Source organism: Pseudorasbora parva, chromosome 1, assembly GCF_024679245.1.
Source record: "Pseudorasbora parva isolate DD20220531a chromosome 1, ASM2467924v1, whole genome shotgun sequence".
NCBI classification, from domain to species: domain Eukaryota; kingdom Metazoa; phylum Chordata; class Actinopteri; order Cypriniformes; family Gobionidae; genus Pseudorasbora; species Pseudorasbora parva.
Window position 1 is genome coordinate 43,993,924 of NC_090172.1, and position 15,019 is coordinate 44,008,942.

At 34.4% G+C, this 15,019-nt stretch overlaps 2 protein-coding genes across 2 annotated transcripts; both read left to right on the plus strand.

Moving 5' to 3' along the window:
* Positions 1–6,663: 6,663 nt before the first annotated feature.
* On the plus strand, positions 6,664–7,628 carry nmbb (neuromedin Bb). Its single transcript, XM_067442265.1, has 3 exons — positions 6,664–6,878; positions 6,957–7,144; positions 7,350–7,628. Exons 1-3 carry the CDS (start codon positions 6,710–6,712, stop codon positions 7,404–7,406), a joined length of 414 nt encoding a protein of 137 aa, XP_067298366.1. The 5' UTR covers positions 6,664–6,709; the 3' UTR covers positions 7,407–7,628.
* A 2,010-nt stretch (positions 7,629–9,638) lies between these two features.
* On the plus strand, positions 9,639–14,940 carry tspan3b (tetraspanin 3b). The gene is made up of 7 exons (XM_067442236.1): positions 9,639–9,957; positions 10,985–11,176; positions 11,261–11,335; positions 11,430–11,531; positions 11,629–11,781; positions 11,855–11,938; positions 13,737–14,940. The coding sequence occupies exons 1-7, from the start codon at positions 9,895–9,897 to the stop codon at positions 13,827–13,829; spliced, it is 762 nt and encodes a 253-aa protein (XP_067298337.1). The 5' UTR covers positions 9,639–9,894; the 3' UTR covers positions 13,830–14,940.
* Positions 14,941–15,019: the final 79 nt, after the last annotated feature.

Below are 15,019 nucleotides of genomic sequence, written 5' to 3' on the forward strand. Positions count from 1 at the left end.
GATAAATCATGAAAATAGCACTATTTGGCATGTTTCAATGCGTCATCAGAAATAAAACACACACAATTACCCAATATGCTTACAAAATCTTTTAATAATATTTTAATAAAGGTTGTTGAATCTCAAAAAATGTATGAACTCAAAATGTTATTTTCAATGAACTCAAATTTTTAAGGCAACCAGGTAAATTTTTTTCTAAGTAATTTTTTACAGTGATAGCGGTATGACTTTATTTTGACTATCACAGAATGGAATAGACAATTATATAATGACGCAAGTTGGAGTAATTGAATAAATCTGCTCCATTTCACCTTGTTTATGAGACAAGCTTGTATGCAGGATTGGGACTCTGTAATTTATATATATATATATATATATATATATATATATATATATATATATATATATATATATATATATATATATATATATATATATATATATATATATATATATATATATATATATATATATATATATATATATATATATATATATATATATATATATATATATATATATATATATATATATAGATACTGCTATATCCAAATGGAAGGACATTTCATTAAACCAACCTAATTCTAATGGTCTGTGTAACTACAGTAAACGGCTAACACTGACATATGGAGACAACATTATGAATACCAAATGAAACATTCCAAAACTTAGACAGGATCTGAGAAGAGTGTGCAGAGTAATGAATGCATTAACATAGTCTCACATATCCAGCAGAGCAGTGGTGATAAAGCATTGCCATATACTTTGATTGTGATAAATTAGTCGAATGAACGAATATATATTCTAGCCTGAGGTTTTGCAAATGCCTACCATGAGGGAGCCTAATTATAGTTCCTAGCATGTACTTATGCGTAATTGCCTGCTCACGTCATGATGAAGTAATAAGCTACAAAGTGAAGGGTTAGACTGGAATCCAGACTGAGTATGAACAGGCAAACTCATTAATAAAAACCAAATGCAGAGTGAGAAGGGTGAGAGGAAAGGGTTCCTGTTCTGTTTGAATGTGCAAACATTGTGCTTTTAAAAGATCATGAGCAAAATACACCTTATACCATATACAATTATTAAAATGTCAAGTTGAAATATTCAAGGAAACCCATATGGTGGTCTATTATACTGTCATCGTTTTCATGGTAATAATCCTAATCATGATGACACGTGGGATGTAATTTTTGCACTAAATAGGGAATTGTATTAGAAGCAGCCGAAGCTTCTGAAATGTCACAATAGCGCTGGCATTTTAACAACTTTTATCTCTTATCCACTAAAAGTTGGAGGCAGCAAATGTGTCTATGCCGTCACTGTGGTAACTGTCACTGGTGGTATAATCTGGCACTGCAGAGCGTGTGTGAACTGTGTGTTGCTCTGACATTCAGATAACAATCTCGCAGCCTTCGCGCTGTGCATCTTAACAAGAGAAAAGGCTAAACATTCTTCAATGAAATCATGACTGGCTAATTATATGATAATGCTTTTTGGAAGATTACAGGTTAGATCAATAGTCCTTTGGTCAGTGTTTAATAATATCCACCACGACTAACCATTGTGCAGGACTGGTGTAGTTCGTTGTACTGGATATTCATTTGTATCAATCGGCAATACAAAACACAAATACTTTAATGTTTCATGCAAACACAACTAGACTATTGAGAAAATGACATCAGATATTAGGCCTATTAATATTAGGCTACTGTAATATTGGGGGAGTGTTTGACTTTTTGCTAGGCCATCTGTTTTATAGTAATGGACACTTTTTCCTTATAACGTAAAGGTAAAATTATCATTTCAATGTACATTGTGATAGCATCAGCTCAATATTTCATGCAGCCAGCATGTAATAAGCAGGATAATGTGAAGTCAGGAGGTTATCATAAAATAAACCCATTTAGGGTGAGTATTCAATGTTTATTTTGTGATAAAGACCTGCTGGCTGTACATTATCCTGTACATAATCAATATACAATCAATACAACCAACACAGACTCAAATCAGGCTCTGTTGTTGCATTTCTACCATCTGCCTTGAACACATAACGCATCCCCACATCAGTACACCCATATAAAGGAAAACTCATTTTTTCTGCAAGAAATGAATCGTTGAGCTCATGGATTTAACATGGGGAAAAGGTTATTTAAAAGGTTATTTAAAAAGGTTATTAAAAGGTTATTTAAATGTTCATAATAGTAAATAAGTAAAAATAATAATAAAGGTTTACTTACCTATTTGATTCTGTTTCTGTGTTGGCAAAATATATCAGACATTTATTTTGTTTATTATGTTATTTTGTTTATTATGTTTATGTATCATGTTTATTATTAGCCAGAGCTCCAAAATGTGGGTGTTGGGTAGCTATAATGTGCTTCAATGCCATTAATAACTAACTGGCAATATCTCATCAACTGACATTCAAGAAATGACACAATCAGGGAATGACTCAGTCAAAGTTACCCTTCTGTCTGGCTGAATGTGAGTCACAATGCCCAGCGCAGGTGTATGTTGTCAAAGGGTTTAATGGTGTGGCAAGAGATGCAAACAGTGCAACAGAGGAGTGTATTCTCCAGAGTGTGAAGTGGAAACTCATACTAAGACTCATCTGGGTGTAAGTAATAGATCCAGCTGCATAGTCAGATGTTCATAAACAATACAAAGACCAACATGCTTCATGTTGGAAAAAAAACAAGCAAAGTTCTGCTTGGATGAGGCTGACCTCAGTCATAAAAAGTTAGCTAATTGGAACTTCTTCAGCCCTTAGGAATAGGCAGCATGTCGTCATCTTTCTTTGAAGACTGATTCAGACTGGAGTATTTATCATAAAATGTATCATTTTATTTGTCCTTCAGACAGGACTCAGGAAGGATGATATGAAGCAAAGTTATTTTTATTGGTGTTTTCAAAAATGTATCCTCTTTTTTGGACTTTTTTGGATTTGGCAATACTACTGCTAGTTAACAAAAATATAGTGTGAATCCCGCTTGCTTTTTATCTATTAGCATAACATATGGAGTGTCACATATTGTTTTGATAAGATTAGTCGGCCTCTCAGATGTACTCGACCGCCATGGGAACCAGCCAAGCAATTAAAGCGGTAATGTTTGTCCAACGTCCATCAAGGTTTTTCTTTACTTACAATGCAATGATCTTGTTAGTTCAGTACATTTTGTTGTGAAACTGAATCTTCCTACAGTATCTCTGCAAAGACAATAAAGTTAGCAATAACTTTCAATCACAAGTAAACAATGACAGATGCTAAAAAAATTGGCCAGAACCCGTTGTTCCAGTGATTACTCACACTTCTCACTATAAGACTAATTACCTACTCATAAATACAGTGTCATTCTCACCTAATTGTTTGTGCTTGATCATCATAATAATTTGTTTTATAGTACAGCGTCCCTTCAGGAAATTAGAAAAGCATGGTAATAAAGAGAAACATTTTGAGTATGAAAACATTTACTTAGCATTGTCAGTGTGAGCACAGACTGATAAAGATGGAAATACTGAGATTATTAGTGTGTTTGAACTTTATGGCTCAAAATCTTAATAGTGCTGATCCTTTTTCTAAACCTAGGATAGTTATTTTACAATATATTTAGAAAACAACTGTGATATTAATTTGTGGGATAATATAACATGGAAGACTTTTGTCATAATTCCTGCATTAAAAAAAATAGAGCATGTGTTTTACAACAGTGAGTACAACACTGTTTTGTACTCATCTAAATGTCTTTTCGGAAAAACAAGTAGGATTTTAGCCTTTTAGCATTTCTTACATATCTGCAAGAATATCATCGTATTTTTATGCTGTAGTAAAGTGAAAATCTTTAATGACGTTGTAGAGAGCGATTTACAGCGTTTTCTACAGTAATGAGTAAAAGTTAAATGAGTGGATCTCTGAGCTGAAGTGAGTGAGTGGAGGCGGGGATAATTTGCATATTCATGTATCCATGTATACAAAATGTAGCAAGGGTGTAGTTTCATTCAAGCTATTTTAAGGCATGAAGAATGTTTTTCACATGAAAATATTTTGAAATATGTTATTTTGGTGATGAGTTTTAAAGCTACACTGTGTAACTTTTTTAGTTTATTCTTAGCTAAAAACACTTAGTTCTTTCAAAAATATGTGTGCTCATTAATATATATTTACTTCTTTCAAGTAATAAAGTATTCTCGTAAGTTTATAATATGCCATTGAAAATACATACGGGTGAGGGGTTCGAATGATGGTCGCCATGTTGCCCCTCCATCTTGAAAGTACATTAGCCAAAGAGGGACATAGCCATAAATTCAAGCTTTGCTTTTCGCATTTTAACACTCGATGGCAGTCATGAACGAGGTCAAACTGGAAACCATGTTTATCTTGGACTAAATCGGCCACCGTAGGAGTTCAAATGAAATCAGAATTGAGAGGAACAGAAACTATTCACAGGATTGTCATATACCTTTACACCGCTAGATGGAAAATATCACACAGAGTAGCTTTAAGGGATAATATTATTGACAACTTTAACAGGAACATAAAATGTTTTATTTCATACGAAAAACTAAGGTTAATAAATGCTGTAAATATATGTTGCTCATTGTTAGTTCATGTTAGTTAATGCGTTACAAATGAGATCTTACTTTAACGTGTTACCAAATTACATTTAGTTTTGAAATTAAAGACCTTTTAGCAGACACATTAAATGGAAGATGTTTCCACAGGTGGTATAAACAGACTCTGGTTTAAAATGACTTTTCCATCAATTACTTGCCCTCACATTTCGCAAACGTATGATTTCTTTTTTTTTTATTTTATGCAAAATCATTAAATGAACTTCTTTTTTTGTTGGCCACCCATGCCAACACAGGGAGAACATGCAAATTCTACAGAGAAATGCCTCCTGGCTCAGCTAGGACTAATTACATTATAAATTAATAAATATTATTCCAGTGTACTGAACAAATGCAATTTAAAGGTTGAGTTATCAATCACATTTAAATGATGTAGTTTTCTGAGGTGGTAAGTAAGTTGTGTCATGTGTCTTTCTACTTTGTACTTTGTTCTACTTTGATCAGAACCATTCATGATCAGTCTCACATTTTGAATCCATAACTTTTTTGCCATTTATGGATACTTTTATAATAAATATATTCAGAATCTTAAATCATCATTAATATTAACTTGTATTGGCCATCTACAAACTATTTCTTACCTCTAAAAACTGATTCTGTCAAAACACAAGACACATATTACCTCACTGGCATCTCTTTAAAAAGTGCAAGCACTAATGCAAAGTGATAATTAGATAGTGCTTATCACATTCAACGTCATAAAAATAAATCATTCTGCCTTTTTCATTCACACTTTAAAACATGTGTAAATGTTAAAATGGCATGGGTGAGAGACAGGAGAAGTTCGGGGTTATACTCCCTCTGCCATCTTACTACAGCTTAGTTCTTATGTGGGTTATCATAAAGAAAGGTGTGAGGCAGGGGAAGGTTAGCACCTCTAAATTCTCAGCATTAATCAGCCATCATCTGCTTCCACACATCTGAGTTTTATGGCATGCTGTGTCCCTTGTGAGTCACTGGCCCATTTGTTTCAGACTGCAGAGAAAAAATAAAATAATCGAATGCGTGTTCACTGGAGTCACACCATTAGGGTTTCAGGATGTCAGGCTATTGGGAAAAGAGGTGTCACTGGTGGTAATGGATTGCATTTTCACCTTCAACCCTTTGCAAGTTCACCCTGCGTCCTCACCCTCTCCCTCCCACCCGGAAACCGTGAAGGAAACACCCCTGCTCCCACAGGGAACCTCATTGATTTCCATGAAAGAATGAAAAACAACATGAGGAGAACCTGATCAAAGTCTTCTTTAATGATGTACTTGTATGATGTTTAAGCAATCAAGGCAAGTATGCCATTCCATTGACATGACAGTATACAGGAAAATACAAGCCATAAAAGTGAAAGAATGAACAGAAAAATGTGTTTTTAGCATTAGGGTATTTTGAGTCAATTTAACATAATTTCATAACCGACAAGTATTGGCAATTTACCATATTGTGTGAGTTAACTCACAATATTTGATTTTGATCCTGGCCTTCAAGCATTTAACAAACATATGAATGGATCATCATGCAAAGTGACGCTGTATTGCTTATAAATGATTATTAAATCGTTAGTACCAGAAGCATCATATGAACCCATTCAAAATATATTGACTATTTATTTATTTATTATTTATATTAAAAAAAAAAAAAGATTTCTATGTGACATTGTTTTGAACATTAAGGAATAAAGAGAAATAAAATGAAGCTTTCAGTTCAACTAATAATCATGTGAAATCCTTTAGGAAGCCAAATGTGACAGCAGCTTTAGCAGCATGCGAGGTGAGCGTTGTCCATGGTGCTGAAGCCGAGCTGAACGCCGCAGTTCAAAGAAATTTGACTGTGCAAAATGTTAGAACGGGTTGGCAAGTGAGAATGACTTTTCCATAGGCTCTCCTTTATTCACAACACGCGCCAAATTTGCAGACATCGGCAACGTCGCAGCTGTTTGTTGGACTTGAATGGAACGCAATAAGTGATTACGCGACACCCCTCCAGCCCTCCCATCCGCGCGATATAAAAACAACATCTGACTCCCCCAGTCGTAGTAGATGTACGCGCATTGAGAGGGAGAAGGAGACACCGACAACGTTCAGAAATGTCCAGTTTAAGTGTAACCAGTTTTTGTCACTGTGGATTCCTCACGTACCTTGTGCTGTTCTCTTTTTACATTCCAATAACGTCCTCAGTGAGTCTGGACTTGAATGAACTAAGAAACAAAGTTGCAAAGATCAAAGTTAACCCGAGAGGAAATTTATGGGCAACAGGTGAGATGCATACATGACTTATTATTGTGCTACATGTAACGTGACATACCGAACAGAAATGTGATTTGACACTTTAAGGTCATTTTATGGGGAAGAAAAGTGTCGCGGACAGCGAACGCTTGCCGAACAGGGACGGCTCCACGATGAAAGCCATCGATGCTGCCCTGAACCCCCAGCAGGTCGAGCCCGCGGACCTCTACCAGGAGATGCTGAGGATCGCGCTTCAAACACACCTCGACTCGAAGGAGATCCACCCTAAAGTCCCGGTAAGGACCTAGACTGGATTTTCTGTCGCTTTGAAATGGCTACACTCTTGTCTGAAATGATTCTGAAAGAAAAAAATATGAGAGAAAATGTTCTTCTGTTGTAAAAACTTTTCATGAATAATGTAATTTAAGTTTGCTTGCACAATTCTGCATGATAACCACAGATCAATAATTGATTCATATGAACTGTTTCTGGTTGTTTTAGGAGACTGCAATATTAATGAAGATATTAGAAAGCTACATCCAAGACTATAAAAAATGATGATGACTTCCATTGCCTGAAATCTTCAAGGGTTTAATGCACATGGAATTTGTTATTGCTTTTTCATCATCTGGCCTATATTAACCACCTCCATGTCACAAGAAATGCAACAGGTTATACTTGTATATTTATATTTTAGAGGATGTCCATAATTGTATTTTTTTTCAATAATTTGTATTAAATAAAGACTAAATTCGTGAAGTCAGTTGCTCCTCCATGCAACTACAATGTTAAAAGTGTCATAATTTTTATCTTAACTTCTATTCAGTGGAAGTTCAGTGAATGTGTTAAACAGATGGGTTTATGATTCTTGGTTATTGTTGGTGCTTTCATTGATTAATGAGATGTAATTGTAGAAAGTGTTATTTGGACTAACAAATTGTGTTTTATGAAAACTAAAAAACTTACACACTATATAGTGAATAAGGAAATTTGAGGCATGAGTGAGGAAAACAAAACAATATAAATTAAAAAGAGATCAACCAAAGCACAACAGTATAATCTCTGTTGAGAGTAGGGCTGGGCAATATGGCCAACAAAATGATCACAATAAAATGTTCATACCAGCCTATATTGATAATTGTCACGAGAATTGTAAACTCTTTATTTCTTTCAAGTTTAAAGGCAGATTTTAGCTCCCGAGTTAAAGTAAACAGGCAGTTAATTGTGGTTTAAAACAACTTTTTATTGCCCGAACAAGACAAACACTTGCCAAAAAGATGAACTTTTCACCAGGTAGAATATATATAGGCTTATATAAATATAGATACAAAAATCTACATCAACACATGCATTAGTTACCTTGAGTAAAATCAATTTTTAGTCTTTTTTCCTTAATGGATTTCCTTAAAATTTTAATTTTATTTCTACATGTTCTAACGGGTGATATTGTTTCAAATAAAAAAAAAAAAGGTTTGTGCTGACTTTGTTGACACGTATCTTCAGCAGTTTGCATTGCAGGCTGCAATATTAATAATATGTGAATTGTCTCTTTGTACCTTGAGTTGACAGCTTTAGCTGGGATATAGATGTAAATTTAGGTTCATTAATAAAAAATATAACATCTGTAAAAATTGTAACCTCATTTTTATAGGGTAAAAATGATATATTATGACTGTTTAAGTTAGGCTTTTATTAAAATTAATCATTGGTCATCCAAATTATACATTTAAAACATGGTGATAATAGGTAAAACCAGGCATAGAAATGTAACTAGGGATTTGTTATTATTTGGTGTGGTATTTGTTATTAAAAAAAACGGTAGCCTATACATTTAATATAAATACAAATGCCATAGCTTAATAACAAAATATACAAAAATACAACATTATATTACTCATTTAATACATGATAATATAATAAAACATTATGAATATACCACATTCCTGCAACTAGCCTATACCATGTTAGTTACACTAAATCCATGGTAATGACTGTGATTTTTTTACATTGAAAAGTAACTGAATTCTTCATGACACAACGTTTCTCGTTATTGTCAGTGCTGGTGAGAATTTCAGCACTGTTTCAGCTTTAAACTGCTTATTTGTGTTTTATTAGGATTTATAGGAATTAATGGTTTTATTGCCCATCCCAAGTTTCGAGCATATGTTTACATTTTTTACAAACATCACACATCAGTAGACAAGTGGAAATTAAAGACAAACCTCAGCAATACATTTAACAAAACACAGATGAATGATTTTCCATTTTTCACACATTTCAATATTTAACAGACAGTTACATTGACAAACCATCAAAATCCAAATTTCAAAGCATTACAATATTAATCACACTGTAAAAATTATTTAGAAAAAAAGTTGCCTGGTTGCTCCTGAAAAGTTTTGAAACAGTATAACTGAAACTGAAATTTACATTGCATTTCTATTTAAACTGCTCTGTGACTTTTGAATTGATTGTGAATGCTGTATAAGAATTAAGCCTTGATGAATTTTATGCTTTTTACAACATATTTTGTCTAGCTATTGTCTTCTGTTTTTAAAGAATTGGCCTACACATAATTTTACACTTCACACATAGCATTCAAAAGGTTTCTTTGACTAACGACTACATAACTTTCATAGGCCTACTTGCAACAAAAACAACAACAACAACAACACTATCGTTAGGCTATCACAACCAATTGTCGAGATGGATGTGCAAGTCTCCTTAGTGGTTCTTACTGTTCAGTAATTCATTTTTAATATAGTTTTAATGTTGATCACATGCGACTTAACGGACACGGGTTAGCGCATTTTCCTAAACAGAAGAAAGAGTTAATGATGTCTAAAAAATACGACATTGGACTGCCTGTCGCTCAGACAACAAATAGCGCGGTTCGCTTTATTGAGGTCAGTGGGACACGTGACTGCCGCTGTCCAGTTGGATGCTCTGTTGACTAGCGGAGCCTGACAATCGCACGATATGCATCTGCTATTAACGTAAATATCTCTCCCTGGATTGAACTATTTACTCTATCATCAGCGTGATCATGGGACAATGTGGTGTTATTTCCTCGAAGACGGTTTTAGTCTTCCTAAATCTGATTTTTTGGGTAAGTGCTATGCTAACGTTACAGTATAATAGCTGGAATGCAGTGGTTAGCGGACACTATGGCATAGCTCTGCAGGAATACACACGAGCTACAGCGAACGAGCTGTTGACATAAATCTGTTATGATTTTTGACTCAAGGCATCATTAAAAGGATCCAAGCGCTAAATTGCACTCGGTGAATTTCAATAATTCAGCCTATTTGTCCTATCATGTCTGTATATTCAATCTATCCGTATTCCATAATATAATAGGCCTGCAAGATCCGCTAGATGTGATGTCTGTAATTGCAAGGGAAATCAATACTATATGAATATTCTAAGTAACTTATAGGACTTTTGTATTTGTTTATAAATTCTGAAAATTGTAAAGCATTTCTTTGTCTTAAACATCTTTGAAATTATCAGTCATCAGTCTCAATTATTATTATTTTTTATCTTAAGCCAGTATAATGAAACTTGAAGTAGCTACATGATTGTAACATAAGGTAGAATTTGTAGCCTGATATTATAATATACAAATATGGTGACTTGTAATGATTAGCAGTAAAATAAGTTAACTTAAAATATTATAATAATTGTGCAGGCTAGAAGTAATTGTGACATAATTTTACTAGAACTCCATTTAAGTTCTCTGTTTAAATGGTTAACAACATCAGTGAAATACAACAGTAGCTATTTTAAACGGGTGGTTCTGTGTTTTTTTAAGTTTTTTTTTTTTAAGACTTGTTTGTGTTTATGGGGCGCAATATAACATGTCTTAATACTTTTTTTTTTTAAACACCACATTTTTCTTATATTTTACCTTTATTCCACACTGCTGTCTCCACTGTCCTTTGAACGGCTCATTTGCTTCCTGCTTCTATGAAGCCCATCCCGCCGAAAAACGCAATGGTCTTAGATTGGTTAGATGGCCAAATGTAGTTTTATGTATTTTTACAATGTTTAAATCTCTCAGAAAAGGCTATTATAAAAGTTGACTGCGTGCGATTTCAGAACCACTAACGCTATTTCTGTTGCACCCTTCCCAGGCTGCCGCAGGTATACTGTGCTACATTGGGGCCTATGTTTTTATCACATATGATGATTATGATCATTTTTTTGAGGATATCTACACCTTCATCCCTGCCATGGTGATAATTGCTGTGGGCACGCTTCTTTTTGTCATTGGTTTCATTGGCTGCTGTGCCACCATTCGAGAAAGCCGCTGTGGCTTGGTCACGGTAAAGTCGGACACCCCTCACTTACACATATATACAATAGCTTTGTTTTCAGAATCTTCTCTGATTGTTCTGATTTTCCTGCAGTTCTCAGCAGTGCTGCTACTGGTCTTCGCTACAGAGGTGGTTGTAGTGGTGCTAGGGTATATTTACAGAGCCAAGGTTGGAAATAATAAAATGACATGAATGTGTGCATGTAGGCAGTTTGAAGGTGACATTGTTAAAACATTGAAACATGTTTCTTCTTCTCCAAAAGGTTGAGGCTGTAGTGAATCACTCTATTCAGAAAGTTTATAATGAATATAAAGGCACCAACACAGACGCTCCCAGCAGGGCCATTGACTATGTGCAACGACAAGTAACACCATCAGTTCCTTTACCTCTCATTTTTCATAACCCCCCCCCCCCCCCCCAATTCTCTCCAAAACTCTCTTCTTATAATCTTTCACTTTTAGCTCCACTGTTGTGGCATTCATAACTACTCGGATTGGATGAACACTCACTGGTTTATTGAGTCCAAAAATAATAGCGTTCCAGTGAGCTGCTGCAAACCCACCATCAGTAATTGCACTGGGACGTTAATGCGACCAGGAGACCTTTACCCAGAGGTAACACCCTCACACACCTTCTCCTGAAGTCCAAAAGTATTAAATGACTAATTTAGTCTACTTCTTGTTACAGGGCTGTGAAGTTCTTGTAGTAAAGAAACTTAAGGACATTATGCTGTACGTCATACTGGCTGCATTAACATTCGCTGCCATACAGGTAATTTGCAGTTGAGGCTATAGCTGTAAGAACAGGGAGTGTAAAATAATGGAAACACCACATGGAAAAAGTAATCTGGCTTATCAGGTTACAAATAAATAAATACATGGACATTACAAACTGATTTCAAATGATTGTATAATCTCCACGTTTCAAAAGATGGTGTCATTTGTGTTAGTCAGTCATGTGAATGAGGTGTGAGGTGTGATTCTAGACATGAAAGTAGAGCAAATTATAACAGAGATAAGAACAGAACCTACCTTCAACATTTAAAATAGTCTATCCTCGGGAGATCCATTTGACAGTTAACATTTAGGGGTGAGCAGGGCACAACCTAACGCGGGGTTAGTTGTAACACACATGGTTTGAAACTTTCCACACATGCCAGCATGACCAAACTTAGTGTATTTACTAGTTGCCATATCAACGCTATACAGAGAAAAAATTACACCAAAATTCTTTGGAAGATAACAATGAACATATATTTAACCATAGCAAAAGTACATTCCCTACTTGTAAATTTTTCATCTCTGTTTTTTGTGTTTATTTAAAATGACACAAATCTGATATTATTTTAATCTTATATCTATTTAAACGTTGAGATAGTTCTTTAATGCTGACCTAACCAGCAGAAGACACGATTATAATTTTGCTATTCTATTCTATACTTTTATGAATTTTATTTAAGCTACTCTGTGTGATATTTTCCCTCATCTAGCGGTGAAAAGGTATATGACCATCCAGTGAATATTAGTTTCTGTTCCTCTCAATTCTGATTTAGTTTTAATTCCTACGGTGGCCAATTTAGTCCAAGATTAACATGGCAACCCCCCTCTTCACATTCGACACGGTGCCATCGAGTGTTAAAACGCGAAAGGCGAAGCTTGAATTTATGGCTATGTCCCTCTTTGGCTAATGTACTTTCAAGATGGATGGGCAACATGGCGACCAGCATTCTAGACCCCCTCACCCGTATGTATTTTCAATGGCATATTATAAACTTACGAGAATACTTCATTAATTGAAAGAAGTAAATATACATTAATGAGCACATATATTTAGCTTTAAGAAACCATGTGAAAAGGTGAATAAAGACGAAGAGTCAATGTTCAGAAGATTATGTTCAAATTTTAATTATGTTTTGAACTATGCTGTATAGCTGTGTGTTTGTTGTCAATTAAAACAAATTATTTGAAAAAGTATTGTATTTTATTGACAAAATAATTTAGTTTGTACATTTTTGATTTTTTGATTGTATCAGATAACGTTTTAAGCTGTCATGTTACAATGTACCCCACCTATGGGGCATGTTGTCACATTTCACTTCCATTCATTTGGGTAAAATTAAGAAAAAATATACACTGGAATAATGAAACAAAACCAAATATTTGTACTAGACATGTGTGAAATTAATGCGAGGAAAAATAAATACTCTAAACCCCAGTGAATTTACACGTACTGAGAAAGTCAATAAGCATTAGGTTGTGCCCGCTCTCCCCCTAGAACATACATTTATTCTTTTTTTTTCTGTGGTGGAAACAAGCTTCCATGCAGTATTCATGAGAGCTATGTAATAGTCTGTTATAAAAAATATGTTCGTTTAGAGTTCATTGCAGCTATTCTCTTTTTGGTAGTTCTTTGATCAAAACATTGTTGAACATGTATGCATTCTTTTATGAACTATATTGACTTCTTTACAGAGAATACAGAATATTTGAAATACCTCCTCATAATCTTTTCTGTCATTACCCTAAATGTAAATGTATGTCTTGACCATAGTTTCCTGTTCTCTGTACAGATGCTTGGGCTGCTGTGTGCATGTGTGGTCCTTTGCCGCAGAGATCATGACCCTGCCTATGAACTGCTTGTCAGCACGGGTATAGATGCCTGAGTACTGTATGGCATCATGGGAATGGCTGGTCCTCCCAGCCAGTGTACTGTACACATTAAGACTAAATCAGGCTACCCCTTTTCTACACTAGTATTAAATCAATACCTTTGTTTGATGACAAAAAAGAAGCTTTGACAGCTTCAATAGCCTCACACTGGTTTGATGGTGAAGATAATGTTCCTAAAATTAGGGAGTATTGGGTTGTTCATTTATTTACAGCACTACTGATATTTGCCAGAGTCTGATGAGCAGAAAATCATAATTCAGTTGTTTATTATATTGTAAATATTTTACACTAATTGATTCCATGTGTCATGGTAATGTGATATTATGTTTTATTGCAAGTGTTTGTTATAGGCCAAAGAAGCTCTAGACTGAAGTCACTGGTTGACATAGTTCATTATTTACAGTATGTGTTGTAGAAGTAGAAGTAATCCCTTGTAGGTATAATGAAGAAGAAAGATGGTTATGATATTGTGTGTTCATTTTAATTTTTTTATTTTCCTTTAATTCAGAGTTTGCATTCCTACAGCATGCATTTACCTTTAAAGAAAAATGCATCAAGCAGCAGTATTAAACTTCCAATTAATAACAAGATTGCATAAGATAAAGTGCAAATTACACTTGGCAGTAAAACAATCATAAGTCTTTTTCTTGAAACTTTTATGCAATGCTTGTGACTAGGAAACAATTATTCGCTTGGCTAAAACCTGCATTGGCACAACTGAATATTGAACAATGATGCCATTTAGAGTATATTATTTCTAACAAAATGGAAAAAAAAGAGAAATGATTATGTACACAAAAACATACATGATTGTTTTGTGAAGAAAAACTTGCAAATAAGCCTTTAAGGACATTTGTCCTTTGTAAGAGTGACATAGTGTCCCTCTTACAAAGGGTCACTGACATTAAAGGTCATTCAGTGCTTACAATGTTCACTATAGGATGAAGTTGCTCATGGGTTATCAGCATATGACATATATTTACAATATTTGACAAATAAATTATATTAATTTCTCCCAGCAGACATATAAAAATGTATATTGCAAAGCACCGTAATGTATGTTGATCTGGGTTTAAAAAAATAAATCACTGAACTTAAAATTGATTGCTTTTTTTTATACATTATATTGCTTATTAAAATAAAATTCAAAAATGTGAAAGAAAATGCAGTCTAAAATGTGATT